The sequence below is a fragment of the Manis pentadactyla genome, chromosome 8, assembly GCF_030020395.1.
Source record: "Manis pentadactyla isolate mManPen7 chromosome 8, mManPen7.hap1, whole genome shotgun sequence".
In the NCBI taxonomy this organism is placed as follows: domain Eukaryota; kingdom Metazoa; phylum Chordata; class Mammalia; order Pholidota; family Manidae; genus Manis; species Manis pentadactyla.
Window position 1 is genome coordinate 3,400,575 of NC_080026.1, and position 20,560 is coordinate 3,421,134.

At 43.9% G+C, this 20,560-nt stretch overlaps 1 protein-coding gene across 2 annotated transcripts in view; it reads right to left on the reverse strand.

Moving 5' to 3' along the window:
- ERCC3 (ERCC excision repair 3, TFIIH core complex helicase subunit) overlaps positions 1–3,451 on the reverse strand; it is a 28,632-nt gene extending 25,181 nt beyond the window's left edge. The window contains exons 1-4 of one of the 2 annotated variants that reach the window (XM_036884114.2): positions 3,317–3,450; positions 2,887–3,092; positions 1,960–2,196; positions 280–329 (exon numbers count right to left, since the gene is read on the reverse strand). In XM_036884114.2, coding sequence (XP_036740009.1) covers positions 280–329; positions 1,960–2,196; positions 2,887–3,092; positions 3,317–3,344 — 521 coding nt within the window. In that variant the 5' untranslated portion in view covers positions 3,345–3,450. Of the gene's footprint in view, positions 1–279; positions 330–1,959; positions 2,197–2,886; positions 3,093–3,316 lie in introns of both variants that reach the window. The other variant, XM_036884115.2, reaches the window with a different exon arrangement.
- Positions 3,452–20,560: the final 17,109 nt, after the last annotated feature.

The following is a 20,560-nucleotide window of genomic DNA, read 5'->3' on the forward strand; positions in this document are numbered from 1 at the left end:
CTCCTCTCCCACAACTTGCTGCTAAGCCTGAGTTATGAGCACTGGCGGCGACACAGCCTGAGGGCCACAGGCAAAGGCCCGCTGCCAGGTCAGATAAGCGGAGTCTGAGCCCAGCCCCACTCCTGGGCACAGCGCAGAGGCCACCTCACTTGCTCATTCTTCTTACCCCCTTATTTGGGGGAGCAGGTGCTACACAGAGCAGAGCACCCACATGTCAGCCCCAGCCGGCCCGTGTGCAGAGGGTGGAGGTGCCTTGGACAGCCTGGCAGAAGCCCTTACCTGTTGTGCTTCAGGACCAACTTGACTTTTCCATAGCTGACAGTGCACAGCTGCAAGGAGGGACGACAAACAGGCAAGATGAGCACGCACACTGGCGGCACGCCTCACTACCCACCAGCCACGTGAAGACTTCGCTTTGCTTCAGGAAGAGCCTGCGTGCAACCCCAAGGGCTACAATCTGCCTGAACTGAGCTTTTCTATTAGCCTCTACTTTTTGAGAGCAAAACCTTCCTTTTGCCTGGCTGATTCTGGGGCACATCCCTTAATTTATAAAATGCTACTTAAAATCTTTCTTTTATTTCCCCTCTCCCTTTCTTCTCCAACCCCACAGGCCCATCCCATTCCAGAGGCTCATTCTGCCACACCAATATTACTACAGCTCCCAGCACACAGCTGGAACAGAGCTCACGTTCAGTAACTGTGCTGCGTAAATTAAATGCAAAGCCCTCTGGCCCCCTCACGAATGTTCCTACTGCCCCAACTAGAATGGAAGCTTCTTGATGGTAGAAAATACAGCTGATCCTCCCAGGTTCCCAAAAGTCTTTCAGATGGAATGCAGCAGCGGGTGTGTGATGGCCATGCAAATTCACCACTCACATCTCGGGCTGCTGCCCTTCTGGGTCCCCCCACCATGCTGCACCAATGCCTACACTCCTGCAGGTGCTCTCAGCCGAGACCCAGCACAGCCAGGGTGCTGACACAGGCTCATTCAGACAAGGCGCAGGCCCGTTCCTAGGCACCCTTCCACAGCACAAGAGAGAAGAACTCTCTCCAGGGTTCCTGCCAACTTCTCTAAGACTGGATGCATTACTGCACTGGCTGCCTATGGCTCCCTGCTTCTGCCATCCAGATTTGGGGGATGAATCCAACTCCCTTCACATCAGTCAAGGGCAAAGAAAGCCACTGTCCACCTCTTCTGAAGGCAGTCACCTATCTCTCAGAACAATTCAGGCATGTACAACTACTCTTCACAGGGAACACTGTCCACTCCAGCATGTGAAGTGCTTTTTGGTTTTTCCTAGTGGAAATTGTTGACTATTGCTCTTCTGCAGATACTCAACTTCAGATGAAGTTTACCATCTATATTAGTCTGCTCAGGCTGCCACACGGAACACCACAGGTGGGGTGGTTTAACAACAGATATTTATTTCTAGAAGTCCGTGATCACAGTGCCAATGATTTGGTTTCTAGTGGAGGCTCTCTCCCCAGCTTGCAGATGGCTACCTTCACATGGTGTGTTCACATCTCCCTTGTACATAGGCAGGGAGAGACTGAGTTGGTACAAGTCTTCTGGTGCACCTTCCTATGAGGACACTAATCCTATCAGATCAGGTGCCCACTCTTGCGCCTACTCCAAATACATCCACATCAGGGGCCAAGGCTTCAACCCTGGAATGCTGGAGAGGACACAGTTCACTTTGGGCTATATTCCCAAATACCCCAGCCAGAATGGGCCTGCAATAGTATTCCCACTGTGTTGGCACCCACTGGCTAAGAGCAGGTCATGGGACATGAGGCCGCGACAGGACCACGGAGCTGGATCTGCAGATGTAGCAGCTGCGGTAACGTTTCCATGCCCCCACCGCACAGAAGGCATGGCCACGACTGCCACAGGCTAACAAAGCACAGCACCTGTCCCCACCACTACGACAGCAGAAGAGCCAGCCCAGCCACACTTGCCTTGATAAACTGAATAATTCCATCAGGGACTCCGGTCTTGCTGAGCTTCCTGAGGTACTCAGTGATGTCACTGGTCTGCAGCCCAACGCTGACGGCTGCATACAGGGAGTAGGCAGTTAGCTTGTACTCATGCACGTGGGTTGGTCGGCACACCGGCTCTGCAATAGCCACCAGGAAGTCTTGAGCATATTTGTAAACTGGAGAGAAGGCTTCTAAGAAGATGTGGCCATCAGGAGCCTGGGAAACACAACAGAAAAGAAACTTGTGCCTTGTAGAGACTATTGGACTCTTTCCCACATCATTATCTAGAAAGGATGAGCTGCCAAAGACGTGTTAAGCTGTCCAACACCCAGGACATTTTTGTAAGAACTCCAACGAACTGTGGAGCCTGTTACTCTCATCAGATACAAGGAGTAGAGAGGGTACAGAAGAAGAGGTTTCCTAAGTCAGTGGCTGCTCCCCACTAGCCTGCGTACAGTGAGCCCTCTTACTTACTGGCTATCCTCAAGCTACCTTTTGGCAAGATTCCAAACGAATGTAAAACATAAATTACTTCAATTTGAGCAAAAATACTGCATAGCAAATAAATATTTGCCAGTAACTTTTTAAATTAAATGTCACGTAGTAAATGTATATAATAAATTAAAATGTTGCATAATAAATGCCATTTATTCGGCAGATAAAAGTATCCCCAAACACAGGGCAGACCTGGAGAGGGAAGAGGGGCGACGGCAGGCAGCGAACATGAAGGGCGGCCCGAGTCTGGCCGGCACGGGTGTGCGGCCCCGGCCCCCGACAGCCGCGCGCGGCCCCTCCCGAGGGGGGGAAGCCCCCCGCGCCCGCGCCGGCTCTGGGGGGCAGTGTCCTGCACGCCCGCTGGCTCCACAAACCCGTGGGCCCGCCTCGGCTGGCCGGCTGGCCGCTTACCACCCACAGGGGCCTGGACGCGTGGTCGTCCTTCAGCGGCATCTGCAGCCTGTAGTCCTTCGCTCCATATTCGTCCACTTTGCTGCCGGGCTCATCCACCTGCTTCCCGGCGGCCGAGGGCACCGCTTCCTGGGAGTCGATCCCAGGGGCGTCGTCCTCATCTTCCTGCTCGTCCTCGTAGTGCCGCTTCCGGGACTTCTTCCTGTCTGCAGAGACGGGCCCAGAGTGAGCCCGGCAGGAGCCCGGCTCCCTCCGCACCGCCCGGCGGCTCCGGGGGGCTTTCCCGGCGCCGCGCGCCCAGCAGAGAGCCGCCGGCCGCGGGCGTCCTCCCCGCGAAGCTCCCCACCCGGCCCGCTCGCGGCGCCGTCAGGGGTCGCCCGGCCCTGGGGTCCGGCGGGGCCGCGGGGTGCGCGCCCGCGCCACAGCTCACCGCGGTCGGCCCGGTCCCTCTTGCCCATGGCGCCAGCGGCGTCACTGCGGCCCACTAGCGCGGCCGCCGGAAGACTTCCGGCTCACGCCCGCGCCCTTCCGGCAGCGTCGCCGGAAGTCCCGCCCCAGGGCGCCGGGGGCCGCTGGCGGAGCGAGCGCGGCGGCGGGGCTGCAGTGCGTGTGAGGCGTGCGGGTCGGGCTCCGGGACTCCCTTCTGGTCCGGTGGCGGGTGTTTGCGGAGCACCTGCTGTGATCGACCGGGCGCTGCTCTAGCCGCTGGGTAGGGCTGTGAACAAGGTCAAGGCCTTGGCCTCCTGGAAGTTAAATGTGGCAGAGATGTGGGCGGGAAACAAACACCTTAAGTGCTGTAAGGAGAAATGCGGCAGGACCCGGAGTGACGGGTGCCGCCGTTCTAAATAGGCTGGGCCCCTGGAGCGAAGATATTCGGGAAGTGAGGCGCAGTCCGCTGTAGACACCAGGGGAGGAGCACTGCCGGCCCACGTGGGAGGCCGGCGTCTGTGCGGTTTGCGTGGAAGAGGGCGCGGAGAGCGGGGGCGGCGGGCGGGGCACTGCGCGGCGGGTGCAGAGCAGCGGTTCTCAACGGGGGTTGCCCTGGCTGCATCGCCATCAGTTAGAAGCCTGTTAACATTCATTATAAAGGCACGAATTCAAAGCATCCGGCCCCACCCAGACCAATGAATCATAAAGCTCGGGAGGTGGGACCAGCAATCTTGGGCTCCAGAAGATGCTGATGCCCAAGTTTGAGAACCACTGACGTAGGGCCTTGTAGGCCATTGCAAAAGCTTTGTATTTTATTACAAAATAAATTCCTAGAGTTTTGAGCAGAGAAATAACAATCTGATTTAATATTAACGGATCAGTCTAGCTGCTATGTTGAAGGTAGACTTTTTTTAAAGAGTCAAGGGCCGCTATTGCAGCACAGTTGAAAAATTGCTGGCTTGGGGTAAAAGTGGTGAACAGGGTTTCCAGTCTGAATGTGATTTGAAGATAGAGCAGGGCTTGCTGGCTGATCGAACATGGAAAATGAGAGAAAATTAAACGCTAACGCCCAACATTTTTGCCCTGATCAAGTGCCAAAAGCTTCCTTAGGAAAGGGGAGGTTTGAAGGGTGGTTTTTGGACATACTGAATATGAGTGGTTGTATTAGTCTTCTCAAGCACCATAATAAAATACCATAGACTGTGTGACTTAACGGAAATTTATTTTCTCACAGTTTTGGAGGCTGGTAGTCCGTGATCAAGGTCCTGCTTTCTTCCTCTTGCAGATGGTCACCTTCTTGTCTTTTCTCTGTGCCCTCACATGGGGGTTGAGGGGATAGTCAAGCTCCCTGGTATATCATGCTCTTTATCACCCTTATGACCTCATTTAACCTTTATCACCTCACAGTCTCTATCTCCAAATACAGTGTGACACTGGTGGTCAGGGCTTCAACATAAGAATTTTGGGAAGATGCAATTCAGTCCACAGCAGTGGCAAATTACACCATTAAATGAAGTATCAAGAAGACAGTTGGATATAAGTTTGAAGTTCAGGGACCTAGAAATATGTTTGGTAGTTGTCAACATGTCTATAATATTGAAGCTATAGTACTGATTGAGGTTACCTAAGGAATGAATGTAGGTAAAGAAAGGTCTGGAATTCTACAATACTAAAAAGGTTTATTCAACATGATCAAATAGGATTTTTTCCAGGGATGCAAGGATGGTTCAATATCTACAAATCAAGTAACATGATTTCAAATAACCACATCACGACAATGAAGGATAAAATCATGTGATCATCTCAACAGACACAGAGCATTTGACAAAACTCAGAATCCATTCATGATAAAAATTCTCAACCCAAAAAGTGGGTATAGAGAGAATATGCATCAACATAATAAAGGCCACATATGACAAACTCACAGCTAACAACATGGTAAAAAGCAGAAAACTTTTCCTCTAAAATCAGGAACAAGACAAGGATGCCAACTCTCACCATTTTCATTCAACGCAATACTGGAAGTTCTAGCCATAGCAATCAGGTGAGGGGTAAAAACGCACCCAAATAAATAAGGAAGAAGTAAAACTGTCACTATGTGTAGATGACATGATACTACATATAGTAAGCCCTAGAGAATCCACCAAAAAACTGTTAGAACTAATAAATGAATTTAGTAAAGTTGCAGGATACAAAATTAATATACAGAAATCTGTTCTGATTCTATATATTAATAACAAGCTAGCAGAAATTAAAAAGCAATCCTATTTAAAATTTAATCAAAAAGAATAAAATACCTAGAAATAAATTTAACCAAGGAGGTGAAAGACCTACACTTTGAAAACTATGAGACATTGATGAAAGAAACTGAAGCTGACAAAAATAAAAGGAAAGATGCCATGATCATGGATAGGAAGAATTAATATTGTTAAAATGGCCATATTCTCAAAGCAATCTACAACTCAATGCAATCCCTAACAAAATACCAATAGCATGTTTCACAGAACTAGAGCAAATAATCCTAAAATTTGTATGAAACTACAAAAGACCCCAAAATAGCCAAAGCAGTCTTGAGAAAGAAGAATAAGCCTAGAGATAATCACAATCCCATTCAAACTAAACTATGAAGCTATAATCATAAAAAGAGTATGGCATTGGCACAAAAATAAACAGATTAGTGGAACAGAATAGAGAGCCCAGAAATAAACCACACTTATATTGTCAACTAATCTATGATAAAGGAGGCAAGCATATAGTGGGAAAAAGACAATCTCTTCAATAAATGTTTAGTGTTCAGAAAACTAGACAGCTACATGCAAAAGAATGAAACAGTACCACTTTCTTATACCATGTACAAAAATAAAACTCAAAGACCTAAATGTAAGACTTGAAACCATAAAACTCCTGAGAGCAAATAGAGAAAGCTCCTTGATACTGATCTTGACAAGAAATAACAAGTGTTGGCGATGATGTGGAGAAAAGAGAGTCCTAGCGCACAGTTGGTGGGAATTTAAATTGGTGCGGCCACTGTGGAAAAATTTATTGATGTGCCCAAAAATATTAAAAGTAGAAATGACATTCAGTACAGTAATTCCACTTCGGTATTTATCCAGAAGAAACAAAAACACTAACTTGAAAAGATGTATGTACCCCCAGGTGTATTTGTTTATTGCCTTATTATTTGCAGTAGCCAAGATATGGACGTAGCCTAAGTGACCACCCACAGATGAATGGTAAAAGATGTGGGGTACAGATAGAAAATAGAATATTACCCAGCCATAAAAAGAATGAAATCTTGCCATTTGCAATAACACAGATGGACCTAGAGGATATTATGCTAGATGACAGCTACCATATGATCTCACATGTGAAGTTTAAAAAACAAAACAAATGAACAAACAAAACAGCAGCAGATTTATAAATACAGAGAACAAACTGGTGGTTGTGAGATGGGAGAGGGTGGGGGATGGTCAAAATATTTGAAGAGGATTCAGAGGCTCAAACTTTCCAGTTATAATTTAGTTATAAGTAAATAATCACAGGGATGTAAAGTTACAGCATACATAAAATAGTCACTAATATTGTGATAACATTTTATGGTAACTACTTATTACAATCATGGTGAGCATTTTGCAATATATATAAATGTTAAACACTATGTTGTACACTCAGAACTAATATAATATTTAATGTCAACTATATTTCAATTAAAAATAGATTAATTTAAAAAGGGAGTGGGGGGCTCAGAAGAGTTTGGCCAGAACAAAAAGCCTCCATGGTGGCCTGAAGGAAGCACATCTTGTATGGAATGAGATGAAACGGTGGAGTTGGGTTGCGCCAGTAAAAAAAGAAGAAAAAAAATAAGGTCTGGGAACATTTCAAAGTGAAGTGGCTGAAAGACAAAGGAGAGATGGGCAACACCAACTGAGGTGCAATTGGGCAACACCTGGAAGTACCGCTTCATGTCATCTCCAGGTGGAGGAAATGATCAAATGTGTGAGATGCTGCTGATCGTGCTCAACTGAAGACTGAGATTCAGCCACGGGATTTGCTGTGTGCAGATCAGCTCTCACTGAATAGCCTTCAATAAATTGAAGGTGTGTTGATACAGTCCCTAAATGCCCCCTTGCTCAAGAATTGGAGAAACCACACCTTCAAAACTCGCTTTCCCATATTTTCCTGCAGATTATAGTAACCCATGTAAAAATCTAGGAAAACAGAGAAAAGCACAGCACAGGCTATTTAAATCATACTTCCCACTACCCCTATCTATCTACATTTTAGGTTATTTTCTTCCAGGCTTTTTTTTCTGTGAGTAGGTGTTTTTATAGCATGAAAATGTTACGTGGACTTATGATTTTATATCCTCCTAACCTAAGCTTTGTTCACCCCTCACCAAAATGAGTGTTTAATGACTACTTAATTTTGCATTTATGGCACTATCATTTATTTAGCCGGACCCTCATTTAGGGAGCACTGGGTAGTTACAGTTTACCCTATTATAATAGCTCTGTGATGACTATCATTGGATATAAATCTTTAACTGCATCTCGGATTGTTTTCTTAAGACAAATTTTGAGAAATGGAAACACTGGGTTAAAGATATGGTCTTTTAAGTTCTTATTGCCAAACCTAGTTAATTTTCCTGAAGGAGGTGATGAGTAAGAATGCCTAACCTAACATTTTCCTAATTAAGAAAATATTTTGTGAACTAATATTTGACAAGAATACTCAATGAGGAAAGGATGGTTTCTTCAGTCAGTGTTGTTGGGAAAACCGGATGGGCACATGCAGAAAAATGAAACTGGACCCCTATCTTATGCTACTCAAAAAAGTGAACTCAAAATAGATTAAAGACTTAAATGTAAGACCTGAAATCATGTAACTCCTAATAGAAAATGTGGGCAAAAAGCTGCTTGACAATGATTATTTTTGGATATGGAGCCAAAAGCACAAGCAGCAAAGTCAAACGTGAGCAAGTGGGCCTAAAACAGACCAAAAAGCTTTCGCACAGCGAAGGACACCGTCAACAAAATGAAAAGGCGACCTGTGGAATGGGAGAAAATGTTTGCAAGTCATAATGTTATAAGTATCCAGAATATATGAAGAACTCATGCAACACAATAGTATAAAAACAATCCAATTAAAAAATAGGCAGAGGACCTAAACAGACATTTTTCCGAAGAAGACATACAGACGGCCAACAGGCACATGAAAAGATGCTCCGTATCACTGATCATCAGGGAAATGCAAATCAAAACCACAATGAGATACCACCTTACACGAGCCAGAATGGCTATCATTAAAAAGATCAGAGATAACAAGTGTTGGTGAGGGTGTGGAGAAAAGGGAACCCTTGTGCACTATTGGTGGGAATGTAAATTGGTGTGGCCATTATGGAAAACAGTATGAGGCTTCTCAATAAATTAAAAATAGAACTACCAAATGATCCAGCAATCCACTCCTGGGTATTTATCCAAAGGAAATGAAAACAGGATCTTCAAGAGATATCTGCACCCCCACATTAATAGCAGCATTATTTACAGTAGCCAAGGTATGGAAATAACATAAGTGGTTTGTCTGTGGAAGAATGGCTAAAGATGTGGTTTATATATACACAATGGAATATTAATCAGCCATGAGAAAGAAGGAAATCCTGCCATTTGCAGCAATGGGTGGATTTGAGGGTGTTATGCTAAGTGAAATAAGTCAGAAAAAGACAAATACTATATGATATCACTTACATGTGAAATCTAAAAGAGTCTGCACTCATAAAAACAGAAAGTAGTGATTATGGGGAAAAAGGGAAATGGGAAGATGTCAGAGTAAAATTTCCAGTTATAAGATGATAAGTTCTGGGGGTCCAATGCATGGCATGGTGGTTATAAATACTGTATTATATACTTGCAAGTTGCTAAGAAAGTAGATCTTAATGTTCTCACCACAAAAAAAGAAATGGTGAATATGTGACATGGTGGATGTTAAGGTGGTAATCATATTGCAATATATAAGTGTATCAAATCAACACATAGTATACCTCAAACTTACACTGTTATATTTTAATTATATCTCAAGAAAGCTGGAGGCGGAGCCAACATGGCGGCGTGAGTAGGACAGTGGGAATCTCCTCCCAAAAACATATATACTTTTGAAAATACAACAAACACAACTAGCCCTAAAAGAGAGACCAGAAGACGCAGGACAGTGGCCAGACTGCAGCTACACCAGCGAGAACCCAGCGACTGGTGAAAGGGGTAAGATACAAGCCCCGGCCCTGCGGGACCCGAGCGCCCCTCCCCCCAGCTCCCGGCGGGAGAAGAGCAGGCAGAGCGGGAGGGAGACGGAGCCCAGGACTGCCGAGCACCCAGCCCCAGCCATCCGGGCCAGAGCGCAGACACAGTATACGCCCAGGGGGCCCTGGATACTGGGAGAACAGGGGGTAGACCTCAGAGCGGGTGCTGAAGCTGATGCCCCTGTGACAAAGAAAAGCGGGGGCTTTTTTGAAAGTCTTAAAGGGACAGGGACTTAACAGCTTGACGGAAACAACCCAGGTCACAGTACAGCAGCTGGAAATTACAGGGAAAACCGGGTGCACTAACCCCCTGGGCAACAGCTCCGAGACCCCTCACGGAGGCAAACAATCAAGCAGCCCCCCCATCCATCACCCCACCGGGCGCTGCGAAAGCAGAGAAGCAGCCTGAGACAAATTCCGCCCACAGAAAGGGAAATTTCTCCCTTCCGGCCAGGCAAGACACAAAGACCCACTCTACACGCAATTACCCAACACAAGCCACTAGGGGTCGCAGTTGCCCCAGTAAAGAAAGGCCAGTAGTAAGTGAAAATTTTGGCCCTCCCAGCTGACAGTCAATAGCACCTGTCAACATGAAAAGGCAAAAAAATATGATTCAGACAAGACTAACCCAGACAGCTTCGGCATCTGCTACATCTTCCCCTGAGAAGGAATCTGGGGAGATAGATTTAGCCAGTCTACCTGAAAAAGAATTCAAAACAAAAGTCATAACCATGCTGATGGACTTGCAGAGAAATATGCAAGAACTAAGGAAGGAGAATTCAGAAATAAAACAAGCTCTGGAAGGACTTCAAAACAGAATGGACGAGATGCAAGAGACCATTAATGGACTAGAAAACAGAGAACAGGAACGCAGAGAAGCTGATGCAGAGAGAGATAAAAGGATCTCCAGGAATGAAAGAATTTTAAGAGAGCTGAGTGATCAATATAAAAGAAATAATTTAAGAATCATAGGCATTCCAGAAGAAGTAGAGAGAGAAAAGGGGATAGAAAATGTCTTTGAAGAAATAATTGCTGAAAATTTCCCCAAACTAGGGGAAGAAATGGCCTCTCAGACCACAGAGGTACACAGAACTCCCATGACAAGGGATCCAAGGAGGGCAACACCAAGACACATAATAATTAAAATGGCAAAGATCAAAGACAAGGACAAAGTATTACAAGCAGCCAGAGAGAAAAAAAAGGTTACCTACAAAGGAAAACCCATCAGGCTATCATCAGACTTCTCAACAGAAACCCTACAGGCCAGAAGAGAATGGCATGATATACTTAATGCAATGAAACAGAAGGGCCTCGAACCAAGACTACTGTATCCAGCACGAATATCATTTAAATATGAAGGAGGGATTAAACAATTCCCAGACAAGCAAAAGTTGAGGGAATTTGCCTCCCACAAACCACCTCTACAGGGCATCCTACAGGGACTGCTCTAGATGGGAGCACTCCTAAAAAGAGCACACAACAAAACACCCAACATATGAAGAAGGGAGGAGGAGGAATAAGAAGGGAGAGAAATAAAGAATCATCAGATTGTGTTTATAATAGCTCAACAAGCGAGTTAAGTTAGACAGTAAGACAGTAAAGAAGCTAACCCTAAACCTTTGGTAACCACAAACTTAAAGCCTGCAATGGCAATAAATTCATACCTTTCAATAATCACCCTAAATGTAAATGGACTGAATGCACCAATCAAAAGACACAGAGTAATAGAATGGATAAAAAAGCAAGATCCATCCATATGCTGCTTACAAGAGACTCACCTCAAACCCAAAGACGCGCACAGACTTAAAGTCAAGGGATGGAAAAAGATATTTCAAGCAAACAACAGAGAGAAGAAAGCAGGTGTTGCAATTCTGGTATCAGACAAAACAGACTTCAAAATAAAGAAAGTAAAAAAAGACAAAGAAGGACATTACATAATGATAAAGGGCTCAGTCCATCAAGAGGATATAACCATTATAAATATATATGCACCCAATACAGGAGCACCAACATACCTGAAACAAATATTAACAGAACTAAAGGAGGAAATAGAATGCAATGCATTCATTCTAGGAGACTTCAACACACCACTCACTCCAAAGGACAGATCCACCAGACAGAAAATAAGTAAGGACACAGAGGCACTGAACAACACACTAGAACAGATGGACCTAATAGACATCTACAGAACTCTACATCCAAAAGCAACAGGATACACGTTCTTCTCAAGTGCACATGGAACATTCTCCAGAATAGACCACATACTAGGACACAAAAAGAGCCTCAGTAAATTCCAAAAGATTGAAATCCTACCAACCAACTTTTCAGACCACAAAGGCATTAAACTAGAAATAAACTGTTCAAAGAAAGCAAAAAGGCTCACAAACACATGGAGGCTAAACAACACGCTCCTAAATAATCAATGGATCAATGACCAAATCAAAATGGAGATCCAGCAATATATGGAAACAAATGACAACAACAACACTAAGCCCCAACTTCTGTGGGACGCAGCAAAAGCAGTCTTAAGAGGAAAGTATATAGCACTCCAAGCATATTTAAAAAAGGAAGAGCAATCCCAAATGAACGGTCTAATGTCACAACTATCAAAATTGGAAAAAGAAGAACAAATGAGGCCTAAGGTCAGCAGAAGGAGGGACATAATAAAGATCAGAGAAGAAATAAATAAAATTGAGAAGAATAAAACAATAGCAAAAATCAATGAAACCAAGAGCTGGTTCTTCGAGAAAATAAACAAAATAGATAAGCCTCTAGCCAGACTTATTAAGAGGAAAAGAGAGTCAACACAAATCAACAGTATCAGAAATGAGAAAGGAAAAATCACAACAGATCCCGCAGAAATACAAAGAATTATTAGAGACTACTATGAAAACCTATATGCTAACAAGCTGGGAAACCTAGGAGAAATGGACAACTTCCTAGAAAAATACAACCTTCCAAGACTGACCCAAAAAGAAACAGAAAATCTAAACAGACCAATTACCAGCAACGAAATTGAAGCGGTAATCAAAAAACTACCAAAGAACAAAACCCCCGGGCCAGATGGATTTACCTCGGAATTTTATCAGACATACAGGGAAGACATAATACCCATTCTCCTTAAAGTTTTCCAAGAAATAGAAGAGGAGGGGATACTCCCAAACTCATTCTATGAAGCTAACATCACCCTAATACCAAAACCAGGCAAAGACACCACCAAAAAAGAAAACTATAGACCAATATCCCTGATGAACGTAGACGCAAAAATACTCAACAAAATTTTAGCAAACCGAATTCAAAAATACATCAAAACCATCGTACACCATGACCAAGTGGGATTCATCCCAGGGATGCAAGGATGGCACAACATTCGAAAGTCCATCAATATCATCCACCACATCAACAAAAAGAAAGACAAAAACCACATGATCATCTCCATAGATGCTGAAAAAGCATTTGACAAAGTTCAACATCCATTCATGATAAAAACTCTCAGCAAAATGGGAATAGAGGGCAAGTACCTCAACATAATAAAGGCCATCTATGAAAAACCCACAGCCAACATTATATTGAATAGCGAGAAGCTGAAAGCATTTCCGCTGAGATCGGGAACTAGACAGGGATGCCCACTCTCCCCACTGTTATTTAACATTGTACTAGAGGTCCTAGCCACGGCAATCAGACAAAACAAAAAAATACAAGGAATCCAGATTGGAAAAGAAGAAGTCAAACTGTCACTATTTGCAGATGACATGATACTGTACATAAAAAACCCTAAAGACTCCACCCCAGAACTACTAGAACTGATATCGGAATACAGCAAAGTTGCAGGATACAAAATCAACACACAGAAATCTGTGGCTTTCCTATATACCAACAATGAACCAACAGAAAGAGAAATCAGGAAAACAACTCCATTCACAATTGCATCAAAAAAAATAAAATACCTAGGAATAAACCTAACCAAAGAAGTGAAAGACTTATATTCTGAAAACTACAAGTCACTCTTAAAAGAAATTAAAGGGGACACTAACAGATGGAAACGCATCCCATGCTCATGGCTAGGAAGAATTAATATCGTCAAAATGGCCATCCTGCCCAAAGCAATATACAGATTTGATGCAATCCCTATGAAACTACCAGCAACATTCTTCAATGAACTGGATCAAATAATTCAAAAATTCATATGGAACCACCAAAGACCCCGAATAGCCAAAGCAATCCTGAGAAAGAAGAATAAAGTAGGGGGGATCTCACTCCCCAACTTCAAGCTCTATTATAAAGCCATAGTAATCAAGACAATTTGGTACTGGCACAAGAACAGAGCCACAGACCAATGGAACAGACTAGAGAATCCAGACATTAACTCAGACATATATGGTCAATTAATATTTGATAAAGGAGCCATGGACATACAATGGCGAAATGACAGTCTCTTCAACAGATGGTGCTGGCAAAACTGGACAGCTACATGTAGGAGAATGAAACTGGACCATCGTCTAACCCCATATACAAAAGTAAACTCAAAATGGATCAAAGACCTGAATGTAAGTCATGAAACCATTAAACTCTTGGAAGAAAACATAGCAAAAACTTCTTAGACATAAACATGAGTGACCTCTTCTTGAACATATCTCCCCAGGCAAGGAAAACAACAGCAAAAATGAGTAAGTGGGACTATATTAAGCTGAAAAGCTTCTGTACAGCAAAAGACACCATCAATAGAACAAAAAGAAACCCTACAGTATGGGAGAATATCTTTGAAAATGACACATCCGATAAAGGCTTGACGTCCAGAATATATAAAGAGCTCACACGCCTCAACAAACAAAAAACAAATAACCCAATTAAAAAATGGGCAAAGGAACTGAACAGACGGTTCTCCAAAAAAGAAATACAGATGGCCAACAGACACATGAAAAGATGCTCCACATCGCTAATTATCAGAGAAATGCAAATTAAAACTACAATGAGGTATCACCTCACACCAGTAAGGATGGCTGCCATCCAAAAGACAAACAACAACAAATGTTGGCGAGGCTGTGGAGAAAGGGGAACCCTCCTACACTGCTGGTGGGAATGTAAACTTGTTCAACCATTGTGGAAAGCAGTATGGAGGTACATCAAAATGCTCAAAACAGACTTACCATTTGACCCAGGAATTGCACTCCTAGGAATTTACCCTAAGAATGCAGCAATCAAGTATGAGAAAGATCAGTGCACCCCTATGTTTATCGCAGCACTATTTACAATAGCCAAGAATTGGAAGCAACCTAAATGTCCATCGATAGATGAATGGATAAAGAAGATGTGGTACATATACACAATGGAATACTACTCAGCCATAAGAAAAGGGCAAATCCAACCATTTGCAGCAACATGGATGGAGCTGGAGGGTATTTTGCTCAGTGAAACAAGCCAAGCAGAGAAAGAGAAATACCAAATGATTTCACTCATCTGTGGAATATAAGAACAAAGGAAAAACTGAAGGAACAAAACAGCAGCAGAATCACAGAACTCAAGAATGGACTAACAGGTACCAAAGGGAAAGGGACTGGGGAGGATGGGTGGGTAGGGAGGGATAAGGGGGGGAGAAGTAGGGGGGTATTAAGATTAGCATCCATAGCGGGGTGGGAGAAAGGGGAGGGCTGTACAACACAGAGAAGACAAGTAGTGATTCTACAACAGGTTGCTACGCTGATGGACAGTGACTGTAAAGGAGTATATAGGGGGGACCTGGTATAGGGGAGAGCCTAGTAAACAAAGTATTCGTAAGTATTCGTCATGTAAGTGTAGATTAATGATTAAAAAAAAAAAAATGCAGTTCCTATGTGGTGACCTCTAATGAGTTCTACACAATAATATAAAGGACATATAAAAGTGTAGGCAAAGGGTCTGTTTGTGTTTATACAGAGGATCAAAGCCTAATTTGGCTACCCCGAAAATGAACTAAGAAACGATATGAAAGAGAACTTCCAACATCAGCACTCTCTGGAAGACTCATGCCAGAAGATGATCATCAAAAAACCCCAGCAAAGATCCACGCACTGCTACAGGTGTAGATGCACTCATCCCACCAGCTCCTGGACTTGCCATGGGAATGAAGGAGATATCTAAGCTGGCCTGTGCATACAGTAAAACAACAAATTTGACTGGATCTATACTGTTGGAACTCAACCAAGAATTAGGAGAAGTGCAAATTGTAGCGCTCCAAAATCTTACAACTACAGACTATTTACTGTTAAAAGAACATATGGGATGTGAACAGTGCCCAGGAATGGGTTGTTTTAATTTGTCTGATTTTTCTCAAACTATTCAAATTCAGTTAGATAATAACCATCATATCATTGATAAGTTTTCACAAATGCCTAGGGTGCCTAACTGGTTTTCTTGGTTTCACTGGAGATGGCTGGTAATTACAGGTATGCTTTGGTTATGTAACTATACTCCTATTATGTTAATGTGTGTGCGCAATTTAAGTAGTAGCTTAAAATATATACATGCTGAAGTTACTCTACAAGAAGATATGTCAAAGAAATAATCAATCTTCCCATGTTTTCTCCCGCCTGCTACTTCTATAGCTTTTCTTCTTCCTTCCTAATTACAACGAATTCTTAAATAGAATTCGTGCCTCATATCAAATTTACCGAGTATCATAACTCCTCCAAGTGGTAAAGATACCTCAAGACAAATGCTGGGCATAGAAGCCACAGGGCATAAATATGCAAAGAAATAAAAAGCTAACCATTTCAAACAATAAGGCTTCTCTCTCACTTACCAACTTCACATTTCCCTGTGTGGCCCCGGAAGATGACTGGTTAGCCAGAGACGGGTAAGATTCCTCAAGGGAGGAACAACCTAAGACAGGCACAGTCGCTGGGGGGTCATCAGGTGAGAAATTGGGGATCAACAGAGGTGAGGCTTAGAACCTCACCCCCCCTGTTCTGAGAGAAATCTTCTGCATATGTGGATGTTTTATTGCCCTTGTCTAGCTTGGATTAACACATAGTCTACAGGCACACACCTGATCATATACATTTGCTCTCTTACAACACTAAACTATGTTTTCTACCTTTATGTTGTATCTACCTACCACTTCAGCATCTTATTAAAAATAATAAAGAGAGAAATGTGGTATCCACATATAAATCAAGTATAAAAATCAAATGTGTATTCATATTTGAACTGACTGTTTATAGTTCATAATGCATGAGCAAAACCAAAAGTTTCTGTGATGACTGCCCTTGTACTGTTCACCATGTAACTTATTCACTATGTAAGAATTTGTTCTCCATGTAAGAACTTGTTCGTTATGCTTCAGAAGATTGGAGACTGACGAAAATTAGGCTTGGGGTGGATTAATGATTGTGCATTGAGCATTGACTCCCCTATACAGAATTTTATTGTTGTTAACAACCATTTGATCAATAAAAATGAGAGATGCCCTAACAACAACAACCAAGAAAAAGTACACACTTCCAATTGTAAAATAAATAAGCAACCGGGATGTAATGTATAGCATAAGGAATATAGTCAAAATATTGTAACAACTTGGTATGGTGATAGCTGGTACTTAGAATTATCATGTATATAAATGTTGAATCACTGTGTTGTACACCTGAAACTAATGTAATGTAATACTGTGTGTCAACTGCCCTTCAATAAAAAAAAAAAAAAAAAAAAAAAAAAAAAGAAAGCTGGGTGGGCCCCGGAAGATGACTGGTTAGCCAGAGACGGGTAAGATTCCTCAAGGGAGGAACAACCTAAGACAGGCACAGTCACAGGGGGGCCATCAGGTGAGAAATTGGGGATCAACAGATGTGAGGCTTAGAACCTCACCCCCCGTTTTGAGAGAAATCTTCTGCATCCGTGGATGTTTTGTTGCCCTTGTCTAGCTTGGATTAAGACTTAGTCTATAGGCACAGACCTGATCATCTACATTTGCCCTCTTACAGCACTAAACTATGTTTTCTACCTTTACCTTGCATCTACCTACCACTTCAGCATTTTATTAAAAATAATAATAATAATAATAAGGGAGAAATGTGGGATTCACATATAAGTCAAGTATAAAAATCAAACAAATATTCATATTTGACCTGATTGTTTATAGTTCATGATGCGTGATCAAAACCGAAAGTTTCTGTGATGACTGCCCTTGTACTGTTCACCAGGTAAGAACTTATTCACTATGTAAGAATTTGTTCACCATTTAAGAACTTGTTCGTTATACTTTAGAAGATTGGAGACTGTTGAGAAGTAGGCATGGGGTTGATTAATGATTGTGCATTGAGTCCCCTATACAGAATTTTATTGTTGTTAACAACCATTTGATCAATAAATATGAGAGATGCCCCCTCAAAAAAAAAAAAAAAGAAAGCTGGGTGGGTGGAAAATATTTTGTACTAAGCAAATATACTCACATTTATCATACAAGTTTAAAAATTACCAATAAGCAAAAATAATAACTGCTCCTAACTCCACCACCACTTGAGCCACAAATATATAGTAAAGTAGAATACCCTCAATAATGTCAGTGGGCCTCATCCAATAAGTTGAAGACATTAAGAGCAAATACAGGTTTCCCAAGGAAAAAGGAATTCCGCCTCCAGACTGCAACAGGTGTTCTGCCTTTTTTCGGAACTCCAACACAGACGGTAAAGGGAAGGGCAGCGCCCCTGTAACCGATTCCTAAAATGTGGAAGTGGCTTTGGAAATGGGTACTGGGTAAAGGCTGGGAGAATTTGAAAATATGTAGCAGATAAAACTTAGATTGCCTTCAAGAGACTGTTGGTAAAAACACAGACATTATAGGTGGTTCTGCTGAGTACTCAAATGTAGATGGGCAATATGTAATAGGAAACTAGAGGAAAGGTGATCCTTGTAGAGCAACAGAGAACTTGGCTGAATTGTATTCTGTTGGGTGGAAAGTAGAGATTGTAAGCAATGAACTTGGATTTTTAGCTTAAGATTTCTAAGCGAAAGTTGAAGGTGTGACCTGGTTTTTCCTTGCTGCTAATAGTAAAATCTCAGAGGAAAGAGACAAACTGCAGAAGGAATTGTTAGGCACAAAGGAGCTAGAATTTGAAGATTTGGAAAATTATCAGCCTATGTATATTACAAGTAACAAAAAGTATGCTCCGGAGAAATCACCACAGGTATGACTGGACATTCTTTTGCTAAAGAGAATAGGCTTGTGGATTGTGGATCCAATCAACTACCTCAGCACAGACCATGGCAGCTTGGAAAGGAAATGAAGGAGGCTGGTGGACTTGTGAGTTCCTATAGGCTGGCAAGGGACTGATACAGCTATTTGCCAATAATCGTCCAAAAACTAGGAATGACCTGAAAGAGGCGGGAAATAAAGGTGGAGCAGGAAGGCAAGGCGGGCACCCCCCCACACACACACACACCAAGGAAGCAACTGCAGCAAACACAACCCTGAGAACAGCCTGAAGACTGCGGAACAGACCACCTACACCTGGTGAGGAAGAGGGACCACCCAGAGGGAAAGCGAGCTGCCAAGGCCTTCCCCGACCCCAGCTCAGAGGCGGGGGGCACAGAACAAGCGGGAGGGGGGGACACTCGGGAACTCCACACACCTGGCCCTGGGGATCCGCTCCGGGAGGACGCGTCCATGGCGCACGTGGTCCTGGTGATCAGCAGGGCTGGACAGCAGGGACAGCTGGAACACCCTAGGGTGCTGAGAATCCAGCCACGTGTGGAGGACAGACACACTCCACCCGTCCTGCTGGGGCCCAAAACAGAGGTGGCAGTGTGAAAGATTTGCCAGCAGCGGGGCGCCAGAAGGGTGAGGGCAGGACAGAACCCCAGCCGCAGGAGACAGGACAGGCGGATGACACCTCCCAGCCCTCCCTCAGCCAACAGGTCGGGCACCCTCGGGAGCCCCGGGTGCTCCATCCCCTTCCCTGCTGCTCAGCCCCAAGGTGCTTCCCTGGGCACCGCCACTAGTGCGCCCACCCATGTCAGACTTTGCTGCCAGGCTTTCTCAACCCTGTCTCTGCCCAGTTGACAGAGGTGCCTGTAGGAGCCAGTGCTGAGCGCTCCTTCCTCTGCTCCACTGCCACGCAGCTCCCTGCCACCACGGGGTGCCTGTGCGACTCACGCCCACCTGCTCCAGAGCCCTGCCACAGCCCCTGCAGCCCCATTAACCTAGCGGCCCTGCCCTCCCTGCAGGGCAGGCCAGGGACGGCCCCACCCACAACCCCACAGCAGCTCCTCCTCTCTGACCACAAAAGGCCAGCTGAGGCAAACGGCCAGCCGCGGACTGAGACAGAGGGCTGCTGGCAGACAGACAGAAAGATGGCCCCACCCGCTGCCTGCCACCACCAACCAGGGCTCCACCACAAAGGAGAAGCAGGCACTAGAGAGGAGAGTCTCGAGCTCCTGGGCACCACAGGACACCTTCTTCACAAAGCCATTACTCTTTAGATCAGGAGGCAGAGAAGATCCACCTAATACAAAAGAAGAAACAGAGACTCCCTAACAAAAAGGAGGAGGCAGAGGAATATGTTCCAAAGAAAACTACAGGATAAGACACCAAAGAGGGCTAAATGAAACAGATCACCAATCTTCTTGATGAAGATTTCAAAGTAACAGTCATAAATATGCTCACAGATCTGCGGAAAAGTAATGAAGATCTCAGGAAGAACTTCAATAAAGAGATACAAGAACCGAAAAAGAGCTGCTCAGAGCTGAAGAACACAGTAACTCATGGAGGGAATGGACAATAGATCACTGCAAGCAGAGGAGATAATCAATGAGATGGAAATTAGAGAACAGGAACATAATGAAACTGAGGAACAGAGAGTAAAAAGAATCTCTAGGAATGAAAGAAGGGTAAGAGAGCTGGGTAACAACGCCGAGCAAAACAGGATTCTCATAATAGGGGTACCAGAAGGGCAAGAGGGAGACACAGGGGTAGAAAGTCTC